Source organism: Bombus impatiens, unplaced genomic scaffold (assembly GCF_000188095.3).
Source record: "Bombus impatiens unplaced genomic scaffold, BIMP_2.2 scf_1336, whole genome shotgun sequence".
NCBI classification, from domain to species: Eukaryota; Metazoa; Arthropoda; class Insecta; order Hymenoptera; family Apidae; genus Bombus; species Bombus impatiens.
In genome coordinates, this window is record NT_177755.1 from 17,601 (window position 1) to 29,660 (window position 12,060).

Sequence of the window (12,060 nt, forward strand, 5' to 3'; positions counted from 1 at the left end):
ATTGAACAAATAAGTACATACTAGAAGAAATAACGAAAATTACTTTTTCTTGCCGGATCTCTGTTAAATTATATGCACATTGAAATTATTCTGTCAGGTTTCTCCCACTATCCTTCGAATTCCATGATCGTTGCTGCGCGGTGAGTTGTCCGAGTTATGGTCACTTCAAATATTTCGATAACATGGCATCGTCAGACGACGACTCGTTTTATGAAATTAAATCGCGTTTCGTCGATACTGTCCAAAAATCAGAATGGGTCCCTTTGTCCCTTACCTTAGTTGAATATCCACAAGGCGAGTATCTCAAAATTTTTCAGTATAATTTAATTGTTTTTTTCATTGTGTGATTATGTAAAAATTTCTTGTCTCATAAATATGCTTGGTGTTTTTTTGAAAAATGTTGTATCTTTAAATTAAATATTTTCAATCCAATTTTGTATATATTTTTCAGTCAGAATTTTTAGTTAGCGTGTTTTCCCATGTGCCGAATAATTTTTGTTTACTTCAACTTTTTGCATATGTTTAACAAGAACATGTATTTCAACAATACATTTCATTAAAAAATATGAGACTTGATGTTTAGGAATATTATGTACTCATACCTAAATTTAGTTTATCTAGATTATTAAAGATATATTTATTTAAATTTTCTTTAATTTGCAGGTGATTTATTTGGAAAGTTTTTAGCTCTGATAAGTTTAGTACCATTTGTTATTATAATTGGTTTTATAACATTGATTCTCTTTAGAAGAGATTTACACACAGTAAGTACAACTTTTATAGGTAATTCAATATGCTTATGGTTTTAATATCTAAGATTGATTCTTTTTTCAGATTACCTTTTTTAGCGGTGTTATATTTAATGAATGGATAAATTTTATTTTAAAACACACAATTTGTGAAGCAAGGCCAATGAGACGTGATGCTGTTTATGCTGAATATGGTATGCCATCGATGCATGCACAGTTCATGTGGTTTTTTGCTACATATACCATACTTTTTATATGTATCAGGTAATTTACTTCTATTTTCCAAAGGTAATTATATTATATCTTTTATCTATATTTATAAATATATGTATATATTTGTAGGTTACATCACAATAATAACAGCAGCATCTCAGAAAAGTTCTGGAGGATCACTATCATAGCTGCTTGTATAATTGTTGCTATTTTAGTCACATACAGTAGAGTTTATTTATTATATCACAGTAAATCTCAGGTTCTGTGGGGTACATTCATAGGTATCATATTAGGGACAGTATGGTTTACAATCACATATGTAGTCCTTACACCAATTTTTCCTGTAATTGTATCATGGTAAGTTATTGTTAAAAAAGCTTCCTAATCTCATGATAAATAGTATTACATGTGATATCATTTTCAGGCGGATATCAGAATATTTGTTATTACGCGATACAACATTAATTCCTAATATTCTTTGGTTTGAATATACAAATATTCGTACAGAGGCGCGAGCACGTTCAAGAAAACTAGTATCAATGAAATCGCAATGACGCCTAATGTCTGGCCAATGGGCTGACAACAAATAGGATATAAAAAATCATTCTAACATCAAGTGGATAAATTCAGTCAGATGAAATACAAAAATTAAAGATTCATTTAAATTAAGATTCAATGGCACTGAACTTTGCCACTGATAATATTTAAATACATAAGATATTAGTACAAATTTTGCATATGAATTTTCATGTTAATAGCTTTAGGTCGTGTACGTTTTTTCAATTAAGTTTTTATAACTTCGTATAAATTATTTATAACGCGTATTTGATAAACGTCATTGCCCTTTGTTAATTTTTATATTTACATTCTATTTCATAAAGACAAAATGTTCTCTCTAGCTTTGAAAGTTGATCAATTTTTAATTTAAACGAAAGATAAATCTAGGATGGGAATTTATACACTTTCTAATCATGTCGTAGTACGTCTATATTTTATTTCTAAAAAAAAGATGGAGGGGTAAAAGATTTTTTAATGCAGTATATTTAAGTAAATAATATTAGAGTCTGCATATTTATCTCGATATTAAAACAGTTGCAAGTGAAAAGATATAAGATAAGAATTAGTGAGCAGTTGAATTGAGAAGTTAGTATTTCAATTAAATGCGCGAAATCAAAAACAAAAATTAGTCAGTGATTATTTTAGCTGTTGATTTTTAAGTGAGATAGTTTCTAGAAGAATGATAAATTGTTTATTTATGCTTGTACACAATGTATATTAATTTTGTTTTATACTGAATATACGAAAAAAAACAAAATGTTAGAATTATATCTTCATTATGTTGCTCAACTAAATATCGTTGTTATAACGATTACATTGTAACAAATACAAAATTTGGTACCGAGAAATAAGCAAAAATTGCAATTCCTGGGTCGAAATTATTATGATGTAAATACGCAATAACATTTTATAACTAAAATTTGAATAAAAGTGATGCACAGTGCAAAAAATATCTGCGTTTTATATATCTCTTAAAGTGATAAACTAAATGAAATAGTATACAAATGGCCGTTAAAAAGTCAAAAATTTGTATTATAAAGTATGAAAGAAGAAATAAAATTATTATTACTATTAGTATTATTGTTATATATATCTTAAACTTTATAAATATGTGTTTGCAAAAGATTTTTCTGTTCTAATAACTCAATTTGTGGTTTTACTCAATACCTTGTTTTTAAAAATATTTTGTTTACATGTTTACATGCAACGACACGTAATATCTGGTAATATCGATCGATTTATACATACGTATAGTTAACCGGATGAGCGATTTCTGAACGATACGAGAGATCGAGATTTAAGTTTGACAAGATGTCCGAAAATTGAAGGATATTAAAGTGGAAATTTTTAATTACCTAGAGATCCAATATTGTTTATTAAATCTGCATTGTTGTCTTTATCGTCGAATCTTTAGATCCATTCGAAATTAATATTAGTGAGTTTAATTGAAATCATCGATGTTACATTGAAAAAGAAGGAAACAAAATAAGTCGCAACATTGTGTAGAATTAAATCATACTTAGCTTTATTTATTTTAAGTCATGATTGTATTGGTTTCATTTTATTGTAAATTGTTTAAATTTGAATTATTGTAAAAAATATAGAAATATTTGATCGTCAAGGTTACTTTTTCTTAGTGTGACAATTATGCATACACAAAATATTAATTACAATATTTATAATAGTTTGTTACGTTGTTTTTTAATTATTATATGAAAATAATTGTTCAAGTTTTTGAATAATGACATTCGTTTGAATCTTTGGTTTATGTTTAATAACAATCCTTTTAGGGCACAGCGAATTCTCTAAGTCCAAGCTGAAACCGTTTCATTTTCCTCAATGAAACCTGTTCTGTCATGTCTTACACTGAATTGGAACATGGTTATCAGGTAAACAGAGAAATAGTTTTTATTTCTGTGATATTATTTTTAACAATTTTATAACTTTTAATATTTTACTAAAATAGAAGAAACAATTATAAACTAGATTCTTTTAGAAGAAATTTAACGAGAAATTTGTTTTATTTAATTTTAAATTTATTTTGCTTTAGGAAAATAATGATCACATAATCTTATAAACTGATCTAAAACAATAAATATACTGTTAAAGTTTTATAGTATATCATAAATTCTTTATGTAATCAAATATCAGAAATATAAATTTTTGATGGATAATAATTAATCAATAGGGTCTACGGAGTGCCAGCCGACCAATTTTCTATGTAGGGGATTTAAATACTGTACAACCAACCCTTGTGGGTCCTGTAGCTTCTTCTATATATCGTTCATCAAAAAGAGTAAGTTATACTTTTTCCATGTGCAATATATCATATGTAAAGAACAAACAAATATCAAAATGATAATCCTAAATAGATTATAAGTTTTATCAGTAATATAAAATATAAATTTACATTTTGATTTTGATCTACATCATAATTCGCATAAGACTGATTATGTACTAAGATTTTTTAGAATTTATTTATTTCATTTAATTTAACTTGACAATAAAAGAATAAGATGTAGAGACAAGCAGAAACAGATATTGTGAATTAAGAACTATATTGTATGTTTGCATACCAACTCTATTTTACTTTAAATTAGTAAACAATATGTGAGAAAGGTTAGAAAACTGTTTTGTTTAAAAAAAGTATTGTTTTATACAATACTATACAGCACCTGCATGTATCATATATATATATATTTGGAAGACATATTTTATATGAAATTAGAATTTTTAATAATTTTGTTTATTTTCAACAGTACATGCAAACATATTTCACTAAGTGTAAATTAATGAATTCATTAATTACTTATTAGTGTTTCAATTACTTTTAAATAACTTGATGACTCACAAAGTTTTTGGTACTCTAATAGTCTAAAAATAAATTGGTAGAAGACTTAGTACTTGGCTGTATAGTTGCATATACAATGCATAAGCTGTATGTTTGTTATAATTAGTAAATTAATTTAAACAATTGATGTTCTACAATATAATGGTCTAAAGAGGAATATCCGATTTAATATTGTTTAGTGTATTAATAGTGTTTAATCATTATTAACTGAATTAAACATATTATATAGTGAAATATTCAATTATTGAACTAAGATTCAGTATTTAATGTTAATGTTAATATTAGTGCAAATTTTTTAAGGCTATCATTATATATAATTATGCTATTAGCTTATGGTACTTCGAAATTAAATTTGTAATGGAAAATGCAAATCCTTTGTCATCTACCACGATTCCTGATGTTTACATCTTCGATTGTGATAATGAAGCAGAACCATATTGGCAAATAATGGTAGAGTTTCTTCTAATTAATTTCTTAGTTATTATCTGTTATTCATAATATTTAATGTAACAGAATAAAAAATTGTCTTCATATTGTTTTTATTTGCTGAAGTCTATATATGATCATTGTAGCACTTACTCTTTATGCAGAAAAAATTTTCTTGTTTCAAGATAGATTTATGAAATATATCTCTTCCAGAGATATAGTTCTTTCTTATCTTTAAACAAAGAGTACTTTATTAGTTTGCTTCCATTTATTTTCAGTTCAGCACACAATTGCTCAGTAATGTTAACATTAAACAAATTGCAAACTAGTTCCAAGCTAGTAGACACTTCTTTTCATTATGTTCTAATCAACTCTTAATAAGTGGTCTGATAAAATATTTTATACTTAATTGTTAAAGTATTTTAAGTTAATTTCTTCCTTATCACAATTTTAAAAGATAAGATGCAATATAAATCTAACATTTAATTTAAAATATATCAAAAAATTAAATTATAGGGAATACAATTTGTATTTATCTGTAAAAAATAATATTATAATGAGTGTTAATCTCTAAAATGTGATGTAAGAAAAAAATTACTATTGTATGAAGTGCATATAATTAAAAGACTAGTGGCTCCTTGAAAAATGGTATTATCGTAATGATAAAAATCAATTCTATATCTACCTTTAAGATGGAAGATATACATCTGGATATGGAGTGCTACTGTGATGATTGTTTTGTATGTAATTATTAACACATGATTAAAATTTGCTGAGTCTCTTTATTAATAATACAATTTTGTTAGACAGTTTTAGAAATGTATCATTGTAATAATTAAGTTTATATAATTTTCAGTCATTGATAGTTGAACTTATTGAAAAATGTAGAATGACAAATCATTTGATATTCTAATAACTTTTACTACTTTTTTATTACCCAGACATACAATACATTTGTAAAAGTACTATATTTAGTATTCAATTTATATTTCCTTTTTTATGTAGGCAAGTAATGCATGTGTTTTTCTTACATTTTATTGTAATCATCTAGAAATGAATAATAGATCGAGATTGTTTGAAAACTATTCTAAACAAACTCCTGACAAAACTGGATTTTTATCCTGCTTAAAGATGTACTGGATGAGCAATATTTAACACAATTATTAATAAACATTTTATAAATTTTTGCATATAAGTAAAAATTTAATACATTTTTTAGTTTTATTTTGTATATTATTATTAGTTCCTTTTAAATTCATGTGATATTAGGTGAGTACAAAGATAGTAAGATTAAAACAAAAACAATTCAAAAAGAATAATAATCAAGTCAGAAAACAAATTTCAATTAATATAAACTTTCACTTAGGCCGAACTGTCGGACGGGTGCAGCAATGATGATGGATGCATGGGTGGAAGCGATTTGGAAGGAGAAGGGAAGCAAGTTTTGGTTGGAATCTGTGCGATGGCAAAAAAATCACAAAGTAAACCAATGAAGGAAATTTTAACAAGATTGGAAGAATTTGAGTACATTAAAATAGTAGTATTTCCTGAAGAAGTTATTTTGAAGGTAATGGCAGTAGAAAATATTTAATGTTTCAATTATAATGTATGAAAATATGTATTTACAGGAGTCTGTAGAAGATTGGCCAATTGTTGATTGTTTAATAAGCTTCCATAGTAAAGGCTTTCCCCTTGATAAAGCTATAAATTATGCTAATCTTAGAAATCCTTTTATCATCAATAATTTACCCATGCAATATGATATTCAGGTGTGTAATTCGTGATAAATATTGTCAAATATTCTGAGTGATGAAACATATTATTTTTTATATGACACCAATTTAATAGGATCGTAGGAGAGTCTATGCTATCTTAGAGAGTGAAGGTATTGAAATCCCGAGATATGCTGTCCTGGATAGAGACTCGTCTGATCCAAAACGTATGTGATGCTTATCATTTATATTGATCCAATTTTATATTGGAGATTTATGACAAAATCCATTTCAGATCATGAACTAGTAGAATCAGAAGATCATGTCGAAGTTAATGGTGTTACATTCAACAAACCGTTTGTGGAAAAACCAGTGTCTGCAGAGGATCATAATATTTACATTTATTATCCTACATCTGCAGGTGGAGGCAGTCAAAGATTATTTAGGAAGGTATATAGTAAATTCAACAAAAATAATTTTTTTTACTTGGCATAGTTAAATTTCAATTCATAATATTACAGATTGGAAGTCGTAGTAGTGTATATTCACCAGAATCTCGAGTTCGTAAAACAGGTTCTTACATATACGAAGATTTTATGCCAACCGACGGTACAGACGTTAAGGTTTATACCGTGGGTCCAGATTATGCTCACGCAGAGGCAAGAAAAAGCCCTGCATTGGATGGTAAAGTCGAAAGAGATTCAGAAGGGAAAGAAATTCGCTATCCGGTTATACTAAGTAATGCTGAAAAGCTAATTAGTAGAAAAGTGTGCTTAGCTTTTAAACAAACAGTTTGTGGTTTTGATTTACTTAGGTATATTGAAATTTTAAATATAGTGAGATTAAAAGAAGTAATAATGCATTCTTTATTATACTAATCATGTGTAATATTTTAGAGCGAACGGGCAGTCATTTGTGTGTGACGTAAATGGGTTTAGTTTTGTAAAGAATTCTAACAAATATTATGATGACTGCGCAAAGATTTTGGGAAATATGATTTTAAGAGAATTGGCACCCACTTTACATATACCATGGAGCGTACCTTTTCAATTGGACGATCCGCCTATTGTGCCTACTACATTTGGGAAAATGTAAATAAATTTTACTTTCTTATTATGCTAATATATTCAGATTATTTTTAAATATTATAATTATATCAATGCTTCTATATTTACTTTAGGATGGAATTACGATGTGTAGTTGCTGTTATAAGGCATGGAGATCGAACGCCAAAACAGAAAATGAAAGTAGAAGTTCGTCACCCGAAGTAAGTGTATTTCTTGAAGGTATATATAAAGAACAATATCTCACATATTCTATTCCATACAGATTTTTCGAGATATTCGCAAAATACGACGGCTACAAGCATGGTCATATTAAATTAAAGAGGCCTAAGCAATTGCAAGAAATATTGGATACCGCACGTAGTTTATTAGCTGAAATACAACATCGTGCTGCTGGACCTGAATTGGAAGAAAAACAAGGAAAATTAGAACAATTGAAAAGCGTCTTAGAAATGTGTGTAAACATTGTTTTTTTATATATAATCTTTTATTTAATTACGAATATTAACTTTGACTATATGTAACATATTTTTCAGGTACGGTCATTTCTCAGGGATAAATCGCAAGGTACAAATGAAATATCAACCAAGAGGCCGACCAAGAGGAAGTTCATCAGATGATGGTATCAAAGCATAGAATATTATATCCATGTAATATAGATGTCTATTATTTGTAAATCACATATTTTTATTAGATCGACTTGGAGAACCTTCCCTTGTATTGATATTAAAATGGGGTGGAGAACTAACACCAGCCGGCCGTATTCAGGCAGAGGAGTTAGGAAGAATATTTCGCTGCATGTATCCTGGTGGTCAAGGTAGACACCTTAGTGGTTCGTATCTTATGTTCATACGCTTATCATGCTCACTCTTGAGTTAATTTATACTTTATAATGAGATTTTTTATTTAATAAGTCTCTTATGTTGGCTGAACTCCGGCTGGATCTATCATTTATCTGGACTGCTCAATTGAGCGTATGCATAATACATATATTGCTATTTATCTTGCACAGTACATATACATATGTATGTATACAGGGTCATTGGTAACTGGTGGTACAAGCGGAAAGGGGGTGATTCTACGCGAAAAAAGAAGTTGAAAATATAGAATAAAAATTTTTCGTTTGAGGCTTTGTTTTCGAGAAAATCGACTTTGAATTTTCGCCCGGTACGCGTGCACTTTATCACGTCTCGTTATAACGGATCTCACTGTAGATCGTTATCTCGATGGAAAAATTAAAAAAAAATTTTTATTCTATATTTTCGACTTCTTTTTTCGCGTAGAATCACCCCCTTTCCGCTTGTACCACCAGTTACCAATGACCCTGTATACATACATATGTATATGTACTGTGCAAGATAAATAGCAATATATGTATTATGCATACGCTCAATTGAGCAGTCCAGATAAATGATAGATCCAGCCGGAGTTCAGCCAACATAAGAGACTTATTAAATAAAAAATCTCATTATAAAGTATAAATTAACTCAAGAGTGAGCATGATAAGCGTATGAACATAAGATACGAACCACTAAGGTGTCTACCTTGACCACCAGGATACATGCAGCGAAATATTCTTCCTAACTCCTCTGCCTGAATACGGCCGGCTGGTGTTAGTTCTCCACCCCATTTTAATATCAATACAAGGGAAGGTTCTCCAAGTCGATCTAATAAAAATATGTGATTTACAAATAATAGACATCTATATTACATGGATATAATATTCTATGCTTTGATACCATCATCTGATGAACTTCCTCTTGGTCGGCCTCTTGGTTGATATTTCATTTGTACCTTGCGATTTATCCCTGAGAAATGACCGTACCTGAAAAATATGTTACATATAGTCAAAGTTAATATTCGTAATTAAATAAAAGATTATATATAAAAAAACAATGTTTACACACATTTCTAAGACGCTTTTCAATTGTTCTAATTTTCCTTGTTTTTCTTCCAATTCAGGTCCAGCAGCACGATGTTGTATTTCAGCTAATAAACTACGTGCGGTATCCAATATTTCTTGCAATTGCTTAGGCCTCTTTAATTTAATATGACCATGCTTGTAGCCGTCGTATTTTGCGAATATCTCGAAAAATCTGTATGGAATAGAATATGTGAGATATTGTTCTTTATATATACCTTCAAGAAATACACTTACTTCGGGTGACGAACTTATGTATGCATTAGGCAGTTGGATATGTTAACATGTAATTTGTTTTTTATTTAAAAATAAGAGCGTAAAAGCAAATGTTAAATTTCAAGCTTTTAATTAAACTATCGATGATTTCGTTTTGGTTAAAGGATAGCAAATATCTTATACCTTTACGAAAATCTTTGATTCATGGATAATTCCAAATATTATTTCAGAGGAAGACTCAGAGATGTTACCAAACCACGGTAACTTTTTATTCTGAATCAATGCTTTTTTGTAGTTCTATGTGTAGTGTTATAGATGCATAGAAATAGTAATTTAGAAATTCTATCAATATGTTCTTGTTAGAAAATTCTTGTTATTTTGCAGATTTTTGTGCGAAGATCGTACAAAAATTGTTAAACGTAAAAGAAAATGCTGTTTCTATGCTAATTCAGTGTGTTCCACTTTATTGCAATGAAACACTTGACAGTTTAAGGATAGTTGCTTTTATTTAGTTTGTGGCCTTAAATGTTTATATGTTCTATCTTTTTTTTTCAATAGGTTTCATACATCTTGTCATCCATGCAGTAATGCCTAAAAGACATATACATACACTTATGCACACATACATATATGTTACAAATTTATATATATTGCTTCATTTTCTATTGTAGTTTTAACTATATTTTCACTTTAAGAAAATCAAAGATAAATATTAATATAGAATAATTTTGATGGCATTATTTAAAAAAACAGTAACATGAATAATATGTAACATCTCAAAAAAATCATGTATATACATTTAATTAGACTTTTCTAGATGTAAGTACATTGATGTACGATCAGCGATTTTTGTACCAATCTTTCATGATCCTTTTACCAGAACATAGATCATTCAATGAAATCTCATATGTACTTTATGTTTATTGAAAATGAAAGATATATTTTGTATTTATTACATTCTGTTCTTCTGAAGTATTTTTATACATATATAGGTGACTATGCTGGTGCACAAGGTTTAGGGTTACTTAGACTTCATTCAACATTTCGACATGACTTAAAGATCTATGCAAGTGATGAAGGAAGAGTTCAAATGACAGCAGCAGCCTTTGCAAAAGGTTTACTCGCATTAGAGGGTGAATTAACGCCAATATTAGTGCAGATGGTGAAGAGTGCTAATACTAATGGTCTATTGGACAATGATTGCGATAGCAGTAAATACCAAAATATGTATGTAAGGCAATTTACAAAAGAATTATTGTGGAATTTTGAGTAAATTCTAACGATATATTTTTATAGGGTAAAAACACGACTTCATGAATTATTACAACAAGATCGAGAATTTACGTGTGAAGACAGGGAACAGATAAATCCTGGTAACGCACTGAGCATTAACGCAGCCATGGATTTTGTTAAAAATCCTGTTCGTTGCTGCCAGCATGTTCATACTTTGATTCAAAAATTAATGGACATTGTTCGTATTAAGAAAGATGATCCTAAAACCAAAGGTATGATGTAATATATAATCTTATTGTGAAATTATATTTATCTATCTAATATATTTAGATGCAATTCTTTATCATGGTGAAACGTGGGAATTAATGGGTCGTCGATGGGGAAAGATTGAGAAGGATTTCTGTACCAAAAATAAGAGGTTCGACATATCGAAAATCCCGGATATTTATGATTGTATAAAGTATGATTTACAACATAACAACCATACGTTGCAATTTGAACACGCGGAGGAATTGTACATTTATTCTAAGTATCTGGCAGATATAGTGATACCACAGGTGAGAATTTCAATAAATTTTATCTCTTTAAAAAAGTACTTTAATTAAAAATTTTTATAGGAATATGGATTAACAGTACAAGAGAAGCTCACCATAGGCCAAGGTATTTGCACTCCTCTTTTAAAAAAGATAAGAGCAGATTTGCAGAGAAATATCGAAGAAACTGGAGAAGAAACAGTTAATAGACTCAATCCGAGGTAAATTAAACATTTGTGTGTGTCATATATGAGGTATAATGTGTGCAATATATGATATATATATGTCGGGTTTACATTAGAATCAGAGTTAGGGGCGTGAAACGAATCTTCGTTTGGGTTACACGTTGTCGTTATGCAATAGAGAAGACATTGACTAGTGCAAATACGATTATCATAGAACCGGACAAGTAACCGTGGTAATTAGATACTCGAGAAACTAATGACAATGATCCTAGGTTCAATAACAAATCTGCGGTCGACGGGATGATAGATGAACGTACTCACAAAATCTAAGTCGGACGCGTAATATTCACTGGTCGTAAAGGGTTACTCCTTTCATCAATGAGATCGCGAGCGAGAATG

At 29.0% G+C, this 12,060-nt stretch overlaps 2 protein-coding genes across 6 annotated transcripts in view; both read left to right on the top strand.

Annotated features, from left to right (window-relative positions):
• The first annotated feature begins 60 nt into the window (after positions 1-60).
• On the top strand, positions 61-2,472 carry LOC100743807 (dolichyldiphosphatase 1-like). Its single transcript, XM_003493846.4, has 5 exons — positions 61-294; positions 664-764; positions 835-1,013; positions 1,092-1,319; positions 1,387-2,472. The coding sequence occupies exons 1-5, from the start codon at positions 183-185 to the stop codon at positions 1,514-1,516; spliced, it is 750 nt and encodes a 249-aa protein (XP_003493894.1). The 5' UTR covers positions 61-182; the 3' UTR covers positions 1,517-2,472.
• Positions 2,473-2,785: 313 nt separating this feature from the next.
• LOC100746993 (inositol hexakisphosphate and diphosphoinositol-pentakisphosphate kinase 2) overlaps positions 2,786-12,060 on the top strand; it is a 19,407-nt gene continuing 10,132 nt past the window's right edge. The window contains exons 1-18 of one of the 5 annotated variants that reach the window (XM_012392284.3): positions 2,786-2,955; positions 3,311-3,409; positions 3,709-3,816; positions 6,164-6,364; positions 6,426-6,566; positions 6,646-6,736; positions 6,805-6,959; positions 7,031-7,323; positions 7,406-7,600; positions 7,690-7,776; positions 7,839-8,027; positions 8,110-8,195; positions 8,268-8,405; positions 9,941-9,970; positions 10,703-10,937; positions 11,007-11,215; positions 11,274-11,500; positions 11,561-11,697. In XM_012392284.3, coding sequence (XP_012247707.1) covers positions 3,377-3,409; positions 3,709-3,816; positions 6,164-6,364; positions 6,426-6,566; positions 6,646-6,736; positions 6,805-6,959; positions 7,031-7,323; positions 7,406-7,600; positions 7,690-7,776; positions 7,839-8,027; positions 8,110-8,195; positions 8,268-8,405; positions 9,941-9,970; positions 10,703-10,937; positions 11,007-11,215; positions 11,274-11,500; positions 11,561-11,697 — 2,555 coding nt within the window. In that variant the 5' untranslated portion in view covers positions 2,786-2,955; positions 3,311-3,376. Of the gene's footprint in view, positions 2,956-3,310; positions 3,410-3,708; positions 3,817-4,688; positions 4,822-6,163; positions 6,365-6,425; positions 6,567-6,645; positions 6,737-6,804; positions 6,960-7,030; positions 7,324-7,405; positions 7,601-7,689; positions 7,777-7,838; positions 8,028-8,109; positions 8,196-8,267; positions 8,406-9,940; positions 9,971-10,702; positions 10,938-11,006; positions 11,216-11,273; positions 11,501-11,560; positions 11,698-12,060 lie in introns of those variants that run through there. The other 4 variants (XM_033323946.1, XM_033323947.1, XM_033323948.1 and 1 more) reach the window with 4 other exon arrangements.